Source organism: Jaculus jaculus, chromosome 6 (assembly GCF_020740685.1).
Source record: "Jaculus jaculus isolate mJacJac1 chromosome 6, mJacJac1.mat.Y.cur, whole genome shotgun sequence".
Taxonomy (NCBI): domain Eukaryota; kingdom Metazoa; phylum Chordata; class Mammalia; order Rodentia; family Dipodidae; genus Jaculus; species Jaculus jaculus.
The window spans coordinates 62,070,370-62,091,456 of record NC_059107.1 but is presented as its reverse complement, the minus strand read 5'-3'; the positions used below and the strand labels follow the sequence as shown (position 1 = coordinate 62,091,456).

The 21,087-nt window shown below is 46.8% G+C and overlaps 1 protein-coding gene across 2 annotated transcripts in view; it reads right to left on the bottom strand.

The window, feature by feature from the left end:
• Positions 1-21,087, bottom strand: part of Rab11fip5 (RAB11 family interacting protein 5) — a 42,845-nt gene that overhangs the window by 10,073 nt on the left and 11,685 nt on the right. For both annotated transcript variants that reach the window (XM_004668233.2, XM_045152079.1), the window contains exons 2-3: positions 6,659-7,095; positions 5,856-6,534 (exon numbers count right to left, since the gene is read on the bottom strand). In XM_004668233.2, the coding sequence (XP_004668290.2) occupies positions 5,856-6,534; positions 6,659-7,095 (1,116 nt within the window). The remainder of the gene's footprint in view (positions 1-5,855; positions 6,535-6,658; positions 7,096-21,087) is intronic.

Below are 21,087 nucleotides of genomic sequence, written 5' to 3'. Positions count from 1 at the left end.
TAAGAATCCAGCTTCCAAAGCTGGTGTAAGAAGTGCATGCCTATAATATAAGCACTTAAGAGGAGATGGAAGCAAGAGTTTGAGTTCAATGTCACCCTCAGCTACAGGGACAGCCTAGGCTACATGAGATTTTGCCTCAAAAACAAAACAAAAGGGGCTGGAGAGATGGCTTAGAGGGTAAGGCACTTGCCTGCAAAGCCAAAGGACACAGGTTTGATTCCCCAGGACTGACATAAACCACAGGCACAAGGTGGCACATGCATCTGGAGTTCATTTGCACCAGCTAGAGGCCCTGGCATGCCCATTCTCTCTATATATACCTCTCTCTCTCTCAAATAAAATAAAAATTTTTTAAAAATTCATACTGCTTATACTGGCACACATCTGTGATCCCAGCACTTGAGAGACCAAGGTAGGAAGATCACTGTGAGTTCAAGACCAGCCTGAAACTACATAGTGAATTCCAGGTCAGCCTGGGCTAGAGTGAGAACCTACCGTGAAAAACAAAAACAAACAAATATAAATAGGGCTAGAAAGATAGTGTAGCAGTTAAGGTAATGGCCTGCAAAGCCTAAGGACCCAGATTTGATTCCCCAGCACCCACATAAAGCTAGTATGTGTCTGGAGTTTGTCAGCAGTGGCTAGAGGCCCTATCACACCCATTCTCTCTCAAATAAATAAATATTATAAAAGCCATGGGTATGGTGGCATGCACCTTTAATCCCAGCACTCAGGAGGCAGAAGTAAGAGGAGTGCTGTGAGTTGGAGACCACCCTGAGACTACATAGTGAATTTCAGGTCAGTCTGGCCTAGAGACCAAGACTGTACCTAAAAACAAACAAAACCAAAATAAATAAATAACTGCAAAATCATCATCATCATCATCATCATCATCCAGCTTTAGCTGGGCATGGTGGTATACACTTCAAACCCAGAATCCTGGATAAAGAGGTAGGAGAGTTGCTGTGAGTTTGAGACCAGCCTGGGACTATAGAGTGAATTCAAGGTCAGCCTGGGTAAGAGTAAGAAGCAACCTCAAAGAAACTTAAAAAAAAAAAAAAGCTTCCAAAAATTTATAACCCTGTATTTTCCCCCTAAAATAGTTCCTCAATCAAGGAGAGGTCCACAGCCTTACCCTCACCTCAAGCCAAATCCCACCTACCGCTTGCCTCCCACCCTGCTTCTAGCACTACTCCACTTCTATGGACCTTGGGAAAGGAAAACCCTAGGCCCAGGGTCTCAACCCATAAGATGTCTCACAAGCCCCAGGGAGACAAGAGAGTGAGAAGCAATATGACACCACACTGGCTCTAGCCATACCCCAGGAGCAGAGAGGGCTGCTCCGAGCTATGCTGTCCCTCCTCTGGCCCCTTCACGGTGAGTGGCCTGAGTGGGATCTCAGCTCCTGGTGGCCCCCACTCACCCTTGTAGGCTCACAATACCTTGCTGACAGAACTGCAGAGAGAGGAGTGCCAGGGAAGCAGACAAGAAGCCTCTTGCTTGGCTAAGCAACCTCCTTCCTCCCTGTGGCTCCCCAGAGATGCACACAAGCCCGTTGGTATGGAATCAGCAAAGGACTCTCCCTTGAGACCAGGGATCCAGGCAGCAGAGCCGGCAGGCTTCCCAAGCTAGTGGAACCTGCTACACCCTGCTGTGCTGGTTCCCAACAGCTGCCATGCTTTGTCCAGCTCCCCTGGCTTCACACAGTGCCACATTCTGAAGATTCTCAATGGAAAATACTCCTCCTCTACTGGTCCACCTATGTGGTCACTGTGCCAGCTGTACACCGGGAATGGAGTTCATAAATACCTGTGGCCTGGCGTGGTGGTACACGCCTTTAATCCCAGAACTCGGGAGGCAGAGGTAGGAGGATTGCCGAGAGTTCGAGGCCACCCTGAGACTACAGAGTGAATTCCAGGTCAGTCTGAGCTAGAGTGAGACCCTACCTCAAACAAACAAAAAGACCTACCTCGATAAATAAATAAATAAATACCTATGTATGGCACTAACCTTGCTGGCCTGGCATAGATTCCTACCCCAAGCAGTAGGGCACAGCATATGCTAATTATGTTGACTTGTATCTGTTAGAGTCAAACAGTGGGGAGAGAACTCAGACATCCTAGTGACTTTGTCCTTTTAACCAGGGAGTAATAAACTTCCAGGCCTGCATGAACCTTGGGACAACAGGTTGGACCTCCAATGAATGTGAATTACATGCTCCCTCCAGTGCCCACCTTTATTTAAGACAGGGTCATACTATGTAGCCCAGACTGGCCTCAAACTCATAGTAAGTCTATCTCCTCAGCCTTCTGACTACTCGGGTTACAGACGAGCCACCAGGCCTTTCCTCTTTTTAAATACCACCACCCAGCCACCTAGGCCACCTCTATGATCTTGTTTCATGCATTAGCTCCAGAGATAGCAAGTGGCTCTGCATAGGCTGTCCATGAGGCGTCCCCAAAAAGCCAAAACCAGCCTTCAAGATTCCACCTCCTGCCAACATGTCCTTTGGCTACCCTCCCGAGGCATGCATTCCTGTCATTTGGATATTCCTGAGATGTGCCCCAATATCCAGGAAGCTGGCCACATCCTCTCTTATCATCAGGGCATGATGAGATGAAATAGGAACCTTGTGAGCTATATATAAGTAGAGAAACCCTATGATCTATCTTCCAAACCAAATCACTATTAACATAGAAATAGTCACAATGGACAGAAAGCTGGCTGAAACCAACTGGGAGTACCCTACAGTGCCCAAAGGGTACCTGTGATGCTGTACCACATTCCATGCCCAAGGAAACAGTCTACCACAGCTGGGGAGGGGCTGTTCTGTTGTACCATATTTACCCAGTTACATTTTAGGGCATGTGTATGGTATGTTTATATGTATGTATCTATGTGTGGGTGAACATGTGTGTTCAGGCATGTTTGAGACCATGCATGCAGAGGCCAAAAGATCAACATCAGGTGTCCTCCTGGGTCATTCTCCACTTGATTTTTATTAATTATTTATTTGTGCATGTGTATGTGTTGTGGGGGGGAGAAAAAGGGAGAGACAATGTATGTGTGTATGGGCCCACCAAGGTCTCTTGCTGCTGCAAATGAATGTCATACACATGCTCCACTTTTTGCGTCCAGCTTTATGTGGGTGCTGGGGGAATTACCCAGGATTACCAGACTTTGCAAGTAACTACTTTAACCCCCAGCCTTACACCTTATTTTTGGAGACAACATTTTGCACTAAACCTAGCTCACCAATTCAGTAAAACATACTAGCCAGCAAGCCCTGGGGATCTTTTTGTCTGCCTCCCCAGCACTGGAGTATAGAGTAAACCACCACACCTGGCATTTTACATAGGTGATCGGGATCAGAACTTAGTTGCTCATGTTTATACATAAGCACTTCATCCACTGAGCCCTCTCCCTGGCCTTTAATTAATTTATTTACTTTTGGTTTTTCGAGGTAGGGTCTCGTTCTAGTCCAGGCAGACTTGGAATTCATTATGTAGTCTCAGGGTGGCCTGGGAATCATGACAATCCCCTTACTTTGGCCTCCCAAGTCCTGGGATTAAAGGCATGTGCCATCATGCCTGGCCTAAATTTATTTTTGTATTCATACATGAGCCTCTCCTATGCTCAAAGCTTACTATAGGTGGTGGGGGGGGGTCAGAGGCACAAGTGGCTGTGTCTATCCTATAGCACAGAGTACACAGCTATGCCACAGCATGATGCAAATGGATCAGCCCAATCATGACGTAGCCTAGATGGGTCCCATTCTTAGTTCATACTAATCTCTGTTAAGGAAAGAGCCACAGGCCAGCAGAGGCACATCGTGTTAGGAAGATTGGGAGGACAGTCTTCCAGGTCCTTCTAGCTCTCACTCTTCTGCCAGCTCCTGCATTCTCCTCATGTTTCTCCATGGGGCACCAGTGCCACATGGGGGCACTAGAGGGCACTGCTGCCCTTGCTAGAGAGAACTCACAGGATTTCCAAAGTATCCCCAGGGCAGAAGCACTCCAAGCCCACAGGCCATGGACTAAGTCCCAGCTGGAGATCCTGCAGCTACATTCAGTTACCACACCTCTGGGTCTAATGTGCATCACTGCTGCAGGCAGTTGCCTCATCTGCTGCTCAGAACCCTAAGTATTCCAGGAAAGCACCAACAACTGCCTCTCCCAGTCCTCCTCCCTGCAGGCACTCGGCCAGGAGGCTGCTGCTGGAGCTCATGGTCAGGTTTCCATCACTCCATCCCATTACCCAAAGGGCAACACCTCCCACATGACCTGGATGTCTGCCCTGCAGCTGCCAATTACAGATAGGTCCAAGGTGGGCAGGAATGCTCAGGCACCCTCCAGCCTGCTAAAGTAGGGCTCAGAATTCGAGCGAGAGCATGACAGAAATCCCATCTTCCTTCTGTCCATCAGGGATCCAATTCTCTGAACTCTGAAAAGCTGCTAGGCATCACAGAGAAGCAGAAAAACTGGAGATTGTAGGAACCCCAGAACTCAGCATTCTATAGAGAATGAGCAAAAACAGAGCCACAAGGTTCCCCTTCCTAATGCTCCTAACCTTCACTCACCAGTAAGTTCCTACCTGTGTGCACAACCACAGCCTGCACAAGGTTCCCCTCCCTTCTGCAGGGAACAGATACAAGGTTCTCCCTCTGCCCTAGCTCTTGACCCCAGCCTTCCCACCTTCCCCACAATCCATGGGGCAAGGAAGGGCAGGCTTGCTGGGGTGAGATAAAAACTGACTTCAGGGGCTGGAGAGATGGCTTAGCGGTTAAGCGCTTGCCTGTGAAGCCTAAGGACCCCGGTTCGAGGCTCAGTTCCCCAGGTCCCACGTTAGCCAGATGCACAAGGGGGCGCACGCGTCTGGAGTTCGTTTGCAGAGGCTGGAAGCCCTGGCGCGTCCATTCTCTCTCTCCCCCTCTATCTGTCTTTCTCTCTGTGTCTGTCGCTCTCAAATAAATAAATAAAAATTTAAAAAAAATTTTAAAAAATATTAAAAAAAAAACTGACTTCAACACACCAGCTATAGAGCTGCCACTGATGCTGCCCACTCAAGCCTTTAGGTGGTAGGGTGGGGGATACAGGTTTCTGTGACCAGCCCCTGAGGTCCTTCCCTGTGGGTCTGTAAGACAATGTAACACCCTGTCTCAGAGTGACAAGGCAGCAGAAGAGCCAGGGCAGGGATCAGAGGCTTTGGTCAGGCCCAAGGGAATGAGGGTTAGGTGCATTCCCAACAGAGCAGCATTACTAGCACTTTTGACAGTGCTGTGTCCCAAAACCAAGAAACATTAGAGTAGTCCATAGCCGCAGGGGCCTAGAGGAAGGTATAAATTTCAAGGGAACTGCCATAGCTTCTTGCCAGGCTAGGAAGCAACAAAGGGTGAGAAGGAAGGTCACAGAACTTATTATTTGACTTCTAGCTTTCAGAAGGGCAAAATCCTAAATTCAGCTGGGCAGAGAAGGCTGGCTAACTTCAGAGATTGGGGCATCTGAGGGTCTGTGCTCAGTACCCAGGCTCAAGGCTTCCCTACTTGGAGGTCAGAGGACAAGAGATGGAAGGTCAAGAAGCCAAGAATCCAAACGAAGGATCCTCTGCCCCAACCCCCTGCCGTTGTGCTTTCAATTCAAGCAGTAAGTCCAAGCCAGCTTTGATTCAAAGAACCCTCACACCATGCCCATGACTCACCTGCACCATGTGTACAATATGAGCCTTAGTTAGCTTAAAGAGACAGGGTTCCTCACTTAATCATGCAGAGTCAGAGCCCCAGCAGCTTACTTCCCACTCCTCCCTATCCCAGGCCTCTGGTGGCAACCCGAAGTGGCCTTGTCAAGCACATAACATACCTGGGCTTCTGAGTCGATTCCTTAGATTCTCTCAGGCCAAACCAGCTACTCTTGGCCTTTTCCTCGCCACTGGAAGAATGGTGGGGGGAGGCCCCCAGGGTAGGACCTCCCTTCTCCCCGACAGAGCCACGGCGCCCCAACTCGCTCCGACTAAGCCCCTGGTGGTGGTGGTGGAAGAGGCCCATCCGTGGCTTCCGCTCCTCCTTGCGAGCACCCTCCTTCTCCGCCACAGCCTCAGAGGAGGCCACCATGGGTGTGGCCACCTGAACTGGCTTTCCTTCTGAAGGTCGGGCCCCTTCCTCCTCCTCTCCACAGCGACTGGACCCTGGGGCCAGCTCCTCTTGTGCAGGCACAGCCTCTGAACTGCCTGTGCTGCTTCTGCCTCTGCCCCAGGAGTCATCTGAGGACCGAGGTCCCTCCTCAGAGGGCCGGGAAGAAACACTGTGCAGAGAGCTAGAGGGTGGGAAGGGGCCTGAGATGGAGCTGCGGTGTCGTAAGGGGGCCTGGGGCTCCTCGTTGTAAACATGGCTTCCATTGACACAGAGGGAAGAGCGAGAGGCGGCATCAAGGTGACCCTGGAGGTCAAGGAGCCGGGAAGGAGCTGTTCGCATCTGGCTGGCCTCATCGCTGTATGTCCTCTTGTGGGTGAGGAGCTTAGGTGACTGTGTGGAGTCCCTGCCTGAAAAAAAGACACAAGTGGCATCAGCCAATGGAAAGAGGAGCCCTAGGCCTCTGGGACCCCTAAGGGAATCCAGCGTTCCTCTCCACTCCCTCTTCAGTGTGCATGGCCCTCCTTCACTCACCCCCGTCAGTGGACAGCCAGCTGCTGTGGCTCGGTGAGCGGACGAGGAACTCAGCACCAGGGCCGTGGCAGACCAGGCTCCCGCTGGTCGAGGACAAGGTGCTGTCAGAGCCCAGAGAGGTGTTGGATTGGGTGAGTGAAGACTTGCGCAGCTTGTTGCGGAGGAAGAAGCCTTTGGCTTTGCCCATCTTGCCCAGGCTGCCCAGCTCGGGGTCCTCTAGGGCACTACTTGGGAGAATAGCTGAGGCCGATTCCAGCTCATACTTCTTCTTGCCCTTCATTTTGTCCTTGAGCTTGCTGAAAGGGGACCTCGGCTTGTCCTTCATGGACAGGTCAAACATGCTGGCACTCAAGTTGTTCCGTGTGAACTGGATGGTCACTTGGATCTCCCCACGCTCCTTCTCCTTCTTGCCTGGCTTGGAATGCAGCTTGTACCACCTGCAAGAAGCAGAGCTCTTAACACAGGCACCTCACAGGAGCCTCTTCTTGCTCTTTCCCCACCAGCTCCTAGTCTGACTGACATACAAGCCTGGGCTTCAGAGCCATAAGTGCAGTGGAGAACCTGTCCTGAATTTGTCCATGATAGAGAAAACCACATCCTAAGTGGGGAGGGAACTCTTCAGGTTCTGAGCAGGGTAGCAGTTACCATGCCACAGCCAATCCAGCACCTTCCCTGGAGCTCAGATACCTGCACTATCCCACCCCTGTATCTGAAACTGAGACCCAGAGAGGTAAGGCTAGGTCTGGCCTGCATGGGAGCACTGTCATATATCCATGTCCCTGATACAGAAAGACCCACTCACAATGCCCTGTTCACTTCAGCTCATGTGGCCAGTCCTGGTAGACTTACTCTGCCACCAGAAAAAAAAAGTGCTAGCACAGAGGTCCATGGCCAAACATGGGACATTAATGCACATGCACTCATCCCTCAGTCATCACTGACTCATCCCATAAGTCCTGCCAGGAATACCTCTGTGAGGTAAGAAAGACAGACAGACAAGCATGGCTGAGACCCAAAGCAACAGTCCCAGTGGTGGGAGAAGCACCTTCATTGGTGAGCCCCCCTGATGGTCAGCAAGTATGGGCTGTCTTCCCATTCCAACTCTGCAAGGTGCTCAGGGCAGAGACCATCACCCCCTTCTATATACTGGAGGTGAGGCTTGGACCCTGAACAAGCAGACATGGAGGGGACACTAGGGGTCAGGTTCTCAGCTTATGTTCTTCCACTACTCTCTCCCCAGGGAAATAGAGATAGACACCCCCCCCCCCAAAGCTGGGTATAGTACAGAAGGCTGACACAAGAGGATCATCAAGAGTTCAAGACCAGCCAGGACTACACACTGAGTTCCAGAGTTCCAGGACACCCTGGACTACAGACTGAGATTCTACCTAAAAAAAAAAAAAAAAGACAACAACAACAAACCCCCTTATCCCAGTATTCAGGAAGAGGTAGGAGGATCACTGTGAGTTTGAGTCCAGCCTGGGACTACAAAGTGATCCAGGGATATTTTGTATAAAAAGTCCCTATGCAACTGGGCATAGTGGTGTATACTTGTAATCCCTGGCTCTTAGAAGGCTGAGACAGGAGGATGGAGAGTTCAAGGCCAGCCTGGGCTGCATAATGAGATCCTGCCTCTCAATGGGGAAAAAAAAAGTCTCAAAGCATCAAGTACACAGAATCAAGTCACCACAAAGGCCTAGTGGCAGTGGGCTTTTTGTTGTTGTTGCTTGTTTTAAGTCAGGATCTTGCTATGTAGCTCAACTATGTTGTAATCCTCCAGCCTCAGCCTGTTGAGTGTGAAGATTACAAATATGCGTCATGACATTCAGCTTCTCAACGTTTAGGTCTTTAAAGAGCACACCTAGTCCCTTTCCCCAACCTGGATGAGGCCCCATTTAGAACAGGAGGACCCTGAGAGGTGGATCAAAAGGACAGTTTATGGACTCCAGCCTCAATCCAACCAAGGCCCTGCTCAGAAGGACAGCATCCCAAATGTCCTCGATGCTGGATCTGAAGATGAGGGACTCTCAGACCTAGCCAGTCACATGCCCCACAACAGTAGCAATGGTGAGGCTGCAGGACACTGTCACTTCTTCCAGTGGCTATTTTTGTCCAGCATGAATTTTTTATAAAGGGCAAGCATTACTGCTGTAACAGGAAAGAGAAATTAAAATGTGTGTGCTCCTGTCTTCCTCTTGAGCTTCCAGGACGGACCACAAGGGGATCGCTTAACCCTTTCCCAAACCGAGGCTCTGTCTCCTCCACTGACAGGCCACTGGCCCTTCTCCAGCTCTTCTTGGGGGAATTCTAATGTGTCCCTGGACCTGCCTCTCAGGGAAGCCAGGAAGGAACAAGGGCTTTGCTCAGAATTTCTGAGATTCTCTTGTCTAGAACAGAGGCCTTTTCAGCCTTTGATCACAGAATGCCATCATCCTTCTCTCTAAACAAACTTATTCAACATCTCTGCCTGCTAGTCCAGGCAGGGCTGCCTGACATCCTGGGTACTTAACTAGAGCAGAAGGGTGACCTACTCCGGCTGACATGGAAGGGCCACACGGCTCCCAGACAAGGATGTATCTCCTCATCAAAGTTCCTGCTTCCTCCTGCCTGGATCAAAGCCCCTCAAAGACACACCACCCAGACCTGCCAGGTGCCAAGGTACCAGGCCCCTGAGAGTGAGGCAGCCACAGACATTGTTGCCAAGGTGGTTGAAAAGTCTTTCATGACACAGCTGGAGATGCTCCACAGAACGAAGAGCAAACAAGGGTTCAAGCAGCAGCCCGTTACACAGTTCCCAGATGGACCCAGGCCGCTCAGTGCCACACCTGCAAGGTGACATGCACACAAGGCCAGACCATAACCAGAGCTAACCTTATGGGAAGGGGGTTACTGTGTGTCTATACAGTCCAGGAGACTGGATCATCTATGCCCACTGTAGATGAGGAAGCTCAGTTATGGAATTTTGGGTTTGTCCAAGGTCCTATGACTAGTAAGTAGAGTCAGAACTTAGAACATGCAGATACCTGACTCCAAGTCTATGCCCTTAAACTCTGAGGTTCAACATCTCTCAGAAAATTGAATACAAGTACTTCCACCTCTGATCACCCTGAGAGGGGCTGGAAAAAGCCTGAACACACATTACAGGCCCCTAAAGAGGCATAGGGATAAAATACAAAGGGCATATCTCCCCTTCATAGGGCTTTCATGATATCATGACACAGAGCCCTGAGAAGTCCCTAAAAGGAACCAAGGTTTGCTGGGCGTGGTGCACGCCTTTAATCCCAGCACTTGAGAGGCAGAGGTAGGAGGACTGCTGTGAGTTCAAGGCCACCCTGAGATGACATAGTGAATTCCAGGTCCACCTGGGCTAGAGTGAGACCCTATGTCAAAACAAAAAAAAAAAAAAAAGGAACTAAGGTTCTATTCTGACCCCATCCTCTACCCAGTGACCATCAAGGGCCAGAATTCCTGGGAGTGCAGGCTGTCAGGAAGTTCTCCAAGGGCCCCTCTTTAGCTGAAGATCCTCCCCAAGCCCATCTCACTGACAAAGTTCAGAAGGTCAGGTATGGACTTGGAATTCAGCCCTCAGCCTCCTCTCTATAATCCCAGTGACAGAGAACATGGTGGGATAGGGGTGGAGTTCTAAAGTGGAATTATCTTGGTAACAGTTACCTTGTTGGGACAAAATGCCTGACTCTGGCAGCTTATGGGAAGAAAAAAAATATTTCACTATGACAGGGGAAGTCATGAGCTCTGGGGTTTAATGTCTGCTGTTGTCTGTCTAAATGTATGTACTATGCTCACCAAACTGCCCAGAAAGCACTTTTCTTAATGTTTATACCCATATATTAATGCTTCTCTCACTTTTGGTTAGAGAAGCTTCTCTTTTCAAATGGCAGTGACCGACCTTGGGATGACTCAGAAGGAACCATGGTGCTGAGAAGAAGCGATAGAGGAGTGCTCAGCCCTGAAATATCTCTATCACACCTTCCAAGGCTCAGGGTCCATTGTGGAAGAGGTGGCAGAAAGAATGTAAGAGCCAAAGGAAGGGTAGGACTCCTTACAACGTGCTCCTCCAGACACAAAATGGCCTGGATATCCATGACCTCACAGAGCTTACACAAGATCTTCATAACAGAAGGAAAAGAAGATAACATCAAAATAAGACAGATTGAGGCAGGGGGAGGGGACTATCATATAGAGTGGAGTTGCAAAGGGTAAGTGAGGGGAGAATTACAATGGTTTGTTGTCTATAGTTATGGAAACTGTCAGTAAAAAAAAATCAGAGCTGGGACTGGGAAAACGGCTTAGCAGTTAAAGCATTTGCCTATGAAACCTAAGGACACTGGTTCAATTCCCCAGGACCCACATAAGCCAGATGCACAAGGGGGTACATGCGTCTGGAGTTTGTTTGCAGTGGCTATTTATAGGCCCTGGTGTGTCCATTCTCTCTTTCTTTCTCTCTAAAATAAATAAATAAAATAATTTTTAAAAAATCAGGGCTGGAAAGATGGCTTAGTGGTTAAGGCATTTACCTGCAAAGGCAAAGGACCCAAGTTCAATTCCCCAGGACCCAAGGCAGAACATGCATGTGAAGTTTGTTTGCAGAGGCTAGAGGCCCTAGTGTGCCCATTCTCTACCTGCCTTTTCTCTTCCTCTCTCTCTCAAATAAACTAATTAATTTTTAAAAAGAGAACAGCAATAGTGAGCTGGTTCTAAACACACAGTACTAGACTAGACTCAAGATCCTTCCCTAGTGACACACCTCCTCCAACAGGGCTCCACCTGCTGGGGGCTAAGTAGGAAGCTTAAACACAAATGCTTGAGGCCACAGGGGATATTTACATTCAAACCACCAGTCTTTAACTGGGAGCTAACAATCCACTGACCCAGAGAAAAGATGTGCAGGCAGATCTAGGACGTGCCCAGATTCAGGAATGGAGGAAGTCAGGAGCTGACCCCTCTCCAGCCCATCACTTGGCCCTGAGATCCACTAATCTTACCACCATTACCAACTTCAGCCTTTCATTAAGCTTCACTGAACTAAGTATTGCACTGACCCTGAATATCCGTGTGAGGTCGAGATGCAGACAGACAGTGAATGGTGAATAAGCATGACCCAAGCAGCTAGGCTGCATGGGTAAGGCCTCTGAGACCTTGGGCAGGTGAGCTAACATGTCTATGTTTGTTTTCTTATCTACCTATCAAGTGTGGGTAACTAACACCTATGCTTTGTCCCCAGATCACTATTAGGACTTATCAAATTATATGTGGGGCACTCAGGACAGGGGCTGGCATGCATGTGTCACCTCTCATACCTAACAGGTATGACACTGCAGTACAGAAGTTGCCCGGGATGTTATTACTTATTTGGGAAGTGGGCGAGTCAGGATTTGAACCGTGGTCCTGGTACCTTGGTCATTACACTGTGCTGCCACCCTCTGGAAGTGTAATAAATAAGTGTTACTCCCTCATCTCTACCCACAGAGGAATCCAGTCCTCTCCTTATTTCTCTAGAGCTGGGAGGTGAGGGTATTTGTTAGACAGAAGAAATTCGTTTACATCTTCAAGTCCTATCTATAATCACACACTGAAATTTAGCATGGCATCTAAAAATGAATTTTTGTTACATTAACAGCATAATAGCATAGTAGTATGTTTGTTATTCAAAGAAACTAGATCTTTTCATATGAATTTACAGCTGTCACAAATATCTATGGTAGCTGGCTGTAGTAGCATATACCTTCCCAGCACTGGCAGGGGGTGGGGGGCAGAGCAGAGACTGCCACGTGTTCGAGGCCCACTTGGAACTACAGAGTGAGTTCCAATCAACCTGGGCTAGACTGAGACCCTACCTCAAAAACAAGCAAAATAAATAATAAATGTCTATGGTTACCACTGTTGTGAACTACAAGCTTTTAACTCTGACCACTACACATGTTTCAGTAACATTTTAATCTTCTGACAACTGTACTTCAGTATCTTTGTTGTACAGTGATTGCAACCCTGTCTATTATAGACCTTATTCTAAGGAAAGGTCCATGGGCTACAGATGTCAAAGGAGACCATCATTGAGAATGCTCAGGGGAGCCAGCTCAGCAGAAGGCCAGGCCTCCCCACCTTGCCTCTGCTGAGAGCTTTATGCAGAAGACAAATATTGCTGCCACTTCCTGCCCAAGGTCACACAGGGTCTGACCAACAGTAGGGAGCCAAGGAGCCATCCCAAGGCACTCGAAACTCCGCATCATGCCTTAGTGAGCAGCCTGACCTTCAAACACCCTGCGTGCCAAGGAAGGTGATGGGGGAATATGGGGGGCAGGATACCTGTCTGCTGGGGAGTGGAAGCTATTTTGATACCACACACTCCAACTTCTTATCCACTGCATGCACCAATTGAAGTTTATTTCTCCAAAAACATACTTTAAATCAGCTAGTGAACAGTAACCTCCTGCTGGGAACCTGGGGGGGGGGGGTCAAAGGACATGCCATGTTCACGGGGGAGCCAAACTCAGTCCTGGGGCAAAGACAGTTAAAATGCCCCTTAGCAGGGGCTGAGGAGATCACTCAGTAGGAAAACTCCTTGTCACGGAAGCATGAGGAACTGAGTTCAGATCCCCAGCTCCCACATAAAAGCATGGATGGTGGTGCTCACCTGTAATCCCAGGGCTTGGAGGCGGGGACAGAAGGATCCCTGGAGTTTGCTGGCCAGCTAGTCTAGCCAAATTGCTGATACACAGGATACTAGCAGGGCAAATAGAAAAGAAGTCACCTATAGATCCTCAGAAGGCAGCTGAAGAACATTAAAGACAAAGAGAAAGCTGGGCCTTTAATCCCAGCACTTGGGAGGCAGAGGCAGGAGGATCAATGCAAGTTGGAGGCCAGCCCAGTCTACACAGTGAGTTTCACAACACCTACGGTTACATAGCAGGACATGTCTCAAAAACCCTCTCATGGGCAGGAGCTCTCTGTACTTTCTCCTTTTCCCTTCTCTCAATCTAATAAAGTCTTTCTAAATTCTAAAAAAAAGAAAAAAAGAATTTTCAAAGCAGCAAATTCTGGTAAACACAATGAGACACACCTGATTATAACATGTCCCGCCCCCAGATCTGCCTGGCCCCAGCCACTTAAGCACTGCTGTATAAATGTATCTTGCTCTCCAAAAAGCCTACAAGCCTTCAATGACATGTCAGAGAGTACCATGAGGCAGGATAGATTTTTTTATTTTTTATTTTTTGAGATAGGGTCTCACTCTAGTCCAGGCTGACCTGGAACTCACTGTGCAGTCTCAGGGTGGGCTTGAACTCACAGCGATCCACCTACCTCTGCCTCCCGAGTACTGGAATTAAAGGCATGTGCCACCACGCCCGGCTCGGCAGGATAGATTTTTAATCAGCAAAGTGAAAACTAAGGGTCAAGACTGGCCTTTCCTACCACCGAAGAAAGCTGCAGCTACCTGCCATCCCAATGATTGAGACTGCCTCCCGTGTGAGAGTCCTGTGGATAGGGAAGAGAAGACAGAGTCAGGAATGTACAACAGACACCAAAGCCATCAAGGAAAGGCTGACCAGTGCTGCGGAACACTCCTCCAGACTCAACATGGCCAGTACCATCAGCAAACTGTAGCAGCAGGGACTGGCGGCACATCACAAGATTGGGCCCATTAACACTCCCTTGTAGGAGGAAGGAGGGGAGAGTCTAAGATCCTCGCTAGAGATCTAGCTACACCTCGTCTCCCACCTTCTCACCCCAGCTGCATGGAGTATTTCCACAGCTGCACATGGTCTTGCAAGGTGCTAGAGTAGATAAGAGGTGGAAGGTTAACTAAAGGGGGAACTCTTAACTACGTAGCTTTAGTGTGTTATAACCCATGTTGGAGTAAGACTTTTAGGTGGTGCAGCTGACTGGGGTCTCCCATGCTCCTACAAGTAAGCCCTCACCCATGCTCCTATAGGAAAGCCCAAAAAATTCATTGGTCTGCCCTAAGACTACATAGTGAATTCCAAGTTAGCCTGGGCTAGAGTAAAACCCTACCTCAAATCCTCCCCCTGAAAAAAAGAAAACCTCTTTGGTTCACCAAATGGACTTGGATGGGATCATTTCTTTGGTCTATCACTGGTGCCCTATCTGGGATAAGTACACATTTGTTCATATAACAATGGGAACTTCTAACCTACAGCTGAGACTAGGCCTCCCTAGGGTGATGCAAGAAGTTAGCAGTTCACCTGGAAAGGGCTCATGCCAAGACATCTACTGTCCAGGGATCAGAAAATTGAGATAAATGAGGATCTACCTCCAAAGTCACAGGACAAATGGCCAAGTTCTTCCATCAGACATCGGTATGGATAGGGAGGTGGGAAAGGACGAGACATTCTAGGTGGAAGGGACAGACTACATCACAAAAGTTTTTATTTTGTTTATTTATTTATTATTTATTTATTTGAGAGAGAGCGAGAGATACAGAAATAGACAGGTAGAGAGAGAGAGAAAGAATGAGCATGCCAGGACCTCCTGCCACTGCAAACAAACTCTAGATGCATGCACCCTCTTGTGCATCTGGCTTACGTGGGTCCTGGGGAGTTGAACCTGGGTCATTTGGCTTTGTAGGCAAGTGCCTTAACTGCTAAGCCATCTCCCCAGCCCTTTATTTATTTATTTGAGAGAGGGAGGGAGAGATGGGTAGAGAGAGAATGGATGCACCAGGGCCTCCTAGCCACTGTAAATGAATTCCAGATGCATGTACCACTATGTGCATCTGGCTTACATGGGTACTGGGGAACTGAACCTGAGTCCTTTGGCTTTGCCAGCAGGGACCTTAACTCCTAAGCCATCTCTCCAGCCCCACAAAGTGTTTTTGTGTGTGTGTGTGATTTTATACTATGGGCTTCCTGCCTTTGAGCCTCCCCAGTGCTGGGATTACAGGCATGTGCAACCACAGGAAGCCAGGGCTACAACGCACATATACCTATTAGAGATGGAACCCAGCATCTCACACAAAGGTTTTGTGTGTATGTGTGTGTGTGTGTGTGTGTATTATGTGTGTGCACACAAGTGCATACATGCCACAGCACATGTATAGAAGTCAGAGAGCAACTTCAGGTGTTGGTCCTCACTTTCTACCTTGTCTGAGGCAGGGTCTCTCATTGTTCACTCTCTGCATTTGCCAGGCTAACTGGCCTGTGAGCCTCTATGTAATTCTCCACTTTCTGTCACCCTTCTTGCTCTAGGCATACTGGGATTACAGATAAATAGCAGGACAACATCTCATTTTAGGTTGGATCTGGTAATCTTGAGGTTTTAGCATGGCACTGCTAAATTTTACCAAACCTTCAAGGAAGAGCTAACACCATTGTTTATTAAGCTTTTCCAGGAAATAGAAAAAGAAGGAATTCTACCAAACTCCTTCTATGAAGCCAGCATCACCCTGATACCAAAACCAGGCAAAGATAGAACAAAAAAAGAAAGTTATAGACCAATCTCCCTCATGAACATAGATGCAAAAATTCTCAACAAAATATTGGCAAACAGAATACAAGAATATATCAGAAAGATCATTCACCCTGACCAAGTAGGCTTTATCCCAGAGATGCAGGGATGATTCAACATATGCAAATTGATAAATGCAATGCATTATATAAATGGATTGAAAGACAAAAATCACATATTATCTCATTAGACACAGAAAAGCATTTGACAAAACCCAACATAACTTCATGATAAAAGTCCTACAGAGACTGGGAGTAGAAGGAACATATCTCAATATAATAAAGGCTATTTATGACAAGCCTACAACCAACATATTACTAAATGGGGAAAAACTGGAAGTTTTTCCACATTTAAAATCAGGAACAAGATAGGGGAAGGGTGTCCACTGACCCCACTTTTACTTAATATAGTACTGGAAGTCTTAGCCATAGCAATAAGGCAAAAGATGCACATAAAAGGGATACAAGTTCGAAAGGAAGAGATCAAGTTATCATTATTTGCAGATGACATGATTCTATATATAAAGGACCCTAAAGACTACCAGCAAACTGATAGAGCTGATAAACACCTACAGCCATGTAGCAGGATATAAAATAATACACAGAAATCAGTAGCATTCCTATATACTAACAACAAACACACAGAAGATGAAGTCAGAGAATCACTCCCATTCACAATTGCATCAAAGAAAATAAAATACCTTGGAATAAACCTAACCAAGGAAGTAAAGAATCTCTACAATGAAACTTTAAAACAGTCATGCAACTCCTAGGCATATATACGAAGGAATCATCTCATTTCCTTAGAAGTATGTGCTCAACCATGTTTACTGCTGCTCAAATTTATAATAGCTGGGAAGGGGAACCAGCCTAGATGTCCCTCAACTGATGAGTGGATAATGAAGATATGGCACATTTATATAATGGAGTTCTACTCAGCAGTAAAGAAAAATGAAGTTATGAAATTTGCAGAAAAACGGATGGACCTGGAAAGGATTATACTAAGTAAGGTAACCCAGGCCCAGAAAGCCAAGCGCCACATGTTCTCTCTCATATGTGGATCCTAGCTACAGATGACTGGGCTTCTGCGTGAGAATGAAAATACTTAGTAGCAGAGGCCAGTAAGTTAAAAAGAAGACATAAAGGGAAGAGAAAGGAAGGGAGGAGGGTACTTAATAGGTTGATATTGTTATATGTAAGTACAATGATTGTAATGGGGAGGTAATATGATGGAGAATAGAATTTCAAAGGGGAAAGTGTGTGTGGGGGAATTAACATGGGATTCTTTTTATAACCATGGAAAATGCTAATAAAAATTAAAAAAAAAACACTCATGCAAGAAATTGCAGAAGACACTAGGAAACAGAAAAACATCCCTTCTTCCTGGATCAGAAGAATCAATATTGTGAAAATGGCAATCTTACCAAAAGCAATCCACACATTTAATGCAATCCCCATCAAAATTCCAATGGCATTCTTCACAGAAATAGAAAAAACAATCCAAAAATTCATTTGGCCATTGCTGAGGCCCTTGGTTTCCCACCAGGAATAGATGGTAAGACCATATTGCTGACAACTCCACATACTTGGCTTGCAAAGCCACTGAGAAATCCTTGTGGAGCTGAGCTAATAACCTTCCATGTAGACCAGCTGACAGAAAGCTGGAAGAAGCCATTCTGCACAGAGTTCAATTGGAGAAATAGAAATCAACAGTGAAGATAGTCAACAGTGGACACTGCAAGCCTTATATTTGGCCATCCAGGCCAAATGAGCCAACAGGTGCAATAGTGGCACATCTATCATGGTGGAAACCAACTGTCCTCTAAGTGGACTGGAGGCCCGCTCCATGGGAGGGAATATATCCCTGATACTGAAAACTTAAAACAGGGGTAGTCATGAGCCCTAGGTGTGTAATGTCTGCTGCTGTCTGGCTAAATGTATATACTATGCTTATCAAACTGCCCAGTAAGCACTTCTGTTAATGTTCATACCCTTATATTAATGCCACTCTTTTGGTAGAGAATCTTCTCTTTTCAGATGGCAGTGACCTTGGGACAACTCAGAAGGTATCATGTTGCTGCAAAGAAGTGAACGCAGTGCTCAGTACTGCAATATCCCTATCATACCTTCCAAGGCTCAGGGTCTAATGCGGAAGAGGTGGTGGAAAGAATGTAAGAGCCAAAGGAAGGGTAGGACTCTATACAACGTACTCCCTCCAGACACAAAATGGCCTGGATATCCATGACCTCACAGTGCCTGATACTACCTAAATAAGACCATCATAAGAGGAGGAAAAGATCATGGCATCAAAATAAAAGAGAGACTGATTGAGAAGGGGAGGGGCTATGATGGATAATGGAGTTTGAAAGGTGAAAGTTGGGGGGTGGGTATTACCATGGGATATTTTTTATAATCATGGAAGTTGTTAATAAAAATTTGGAAAAAACAAAATAAAATAAAAATGAAGAGTAGCCCAGCCGGGCGTGGTGGCGCACGCCTTTAATCTCAGCACTCGGGAGGCAGAGGTAGGAGGATCGCCATGAGTTCAAGGCCACCCTGAGATGACAGAGTTAATTCCAGGTCAGCCTGGACCAGAGTGAGACCCTACCTCAAAAAACCAAAAAACAAACTAGTGTGGGGGGAGGGAGGGAATTAACATGGGATTTTTTTTTTTTATAATCATGGAAAATGCTAACAAAAATTTAAGAAAAAAAAAGAAAATGGAGGACCAGGAAAAAAAAAAGAAAAGAAGAGGAGTAGCAAAACAAAAACTTAAGTCCAAGGTCATTCTTGTCAACATGATTTAGATATAGACCATCCTAAGCTACATGAGACCCTGTCTTAAAACAATAAAACTCTGAAACTGAGGTATGGTGGTACATACCTCTGATCTCAGCACCTAGGCAGTGGATATAGGAAGAACCCAAATATAACAACAGCCTAGGCTTCATAGCAAAACCCTGACCCAGAAGCAATGGAAAGGCAGGGGGGACAGGGGGGAAGCTTTCTGTGGAGACCCCTTTTTGATACCCTTGCAGCTAGAGCCACTCCACCCTGGACTCCCCTGCTAATGACAGCCTGGGCCAATATTCAGTCACCTTTCATCCTTCATGGCCCAGGACAGGACCTGTTGCAGTTTAGAATATAAGTGTCCCCCAAAGGGTTCATGTGTTGAAGGCTTGGTCCCCACTATGATTGACTATATCATAAAAACTTTGATGACATTACTGGAAGGTGGCTAGAAGTCGACTCGAGTGCATGTCTTTGTTTTTGTTTTTCAAAGGCCACCTTGTCCCTGGTTCCTTTCTGTTCTCTTTGCCAGAGATAGGCAGCCTCTGCCACCACAGTCTCCCCCACAAAAATATTCTGCCTCACCACAAGAAGCCCAAAGTAATGGGGCAGCCAACCTTAACCTGAAACCTCTGAAAGTACCCTCCCTGAAGCTGTGTCTCAGCTACTTGGTCAATGATGAGAAAGCTAACTAAAACAGGACCCAATATATAAAACACCTCTAGCTAGTGTACCGGTGCCTGCTGCAGTCCCACCAGTTCAGAAGACTGAAGCAGGAGTACCACTTGGGCCCAGGATTTCCAGGCCAGTCTGGGAAACACAGGGAAGCCCTACCTCAAAAGAAAGAAAAGAAAAGAGGAGAGCAGAAAAGAGGAGAGGAGAGAAGAGAGAAAAGAAAATAAAGGGAAGGAAGGAGAAGAGGAAAGGAAAAGGAAAAAGGCAAGGCAAGGCATAATGGTGCATGCCTTCAATCCCACTACTTGGGAGACAGAGGGTAGAAGAATCGCTGTGAGTTTGAGGCCAGCCTGGGATACAAAGTGAGTTCCAGGTCAGCCTGGGTTCAAGACCCTACCTCAAAAAAAGAAAAAGAAATAGGAGTTGGAGAGGCAACTTAAGAGTTAAGGTGCTTGCCTGCAAAGCCTAAGGACCCATGTTCAATTCTCCAGTACCCACATAAAGCCAGAGGCACAAGGCAGCACATGTATCTGGAGTTCATTTGCAGTGGCTAGAGGCCCTGGTATGCGCCTATACTCTATCTGTCACTTTCTCTCTCTCTCTCAAATAAATAAATTTTTAAAAAGAAATGGAATTGGAAGGACTCAACTTTAGTCCTAAAAGACAAATTTTAAAAACTGATTTTTATGGTTGGGGGAGGGAGGTTATTACCATGGGATATTTTTTTATAATCATGGAAAATGTTAATAAAAATTGAGAAAAAAAAAACAACTGATTTAAAAAAAATATTCCTATTTATTTATTTGAGAGAGAAAGATAGATACAGAAATATGCAGGTAGGAAGAGAATGGGTACACCACGGCCTCCAGCCACTGCAAACGAACTACAGATGTGTGCACCCTCTTGTGTTATCATCTGGCTTATGTGGGTACTGGGGAGTTGAACCTGGGTCCTTTGGCTTTGCAGGTAAGCACCTTAACTGCTAAGCCATCTCTCTAGCCAAAAAACTGATTTTTAAAATATATTTTATTTATTTAATGAGAGATAGTCGGAAAGAATGGGCGCACCAGGGTATCCAGCGAATGCAAACAGAACTCTAGATGCACGTGCCCCCTTGTGCATCTGGCTTATGTGGGTCCTGGAGAATCGAACCAGGATCCTTTGGCTTTGCAGGCAAATGCCTTAACTACTAAGCCATCCCTCTATCCCCAAAATTCTGTTTTCTTAATTTAATTAATTTATTTGCAAGCAAAGAGAGAGAGGGGAGACAGACAGAGAGAGAATGGGCACACCAGGGCCCCTAGCCACTGCAAACAAACTCTAGATGCATACACTCCCTTTATATCTGGCATATGTGGGTCCTGGAGAATTGAACATGGATCCTTTGACTTTGCAGGCAAACACCTTAACCACTAAGCCTTCCCTTCATCACCAAAATTCTTGTTTTTAAATTAAATTAAATTAGTTTATTTATTTGCAAGC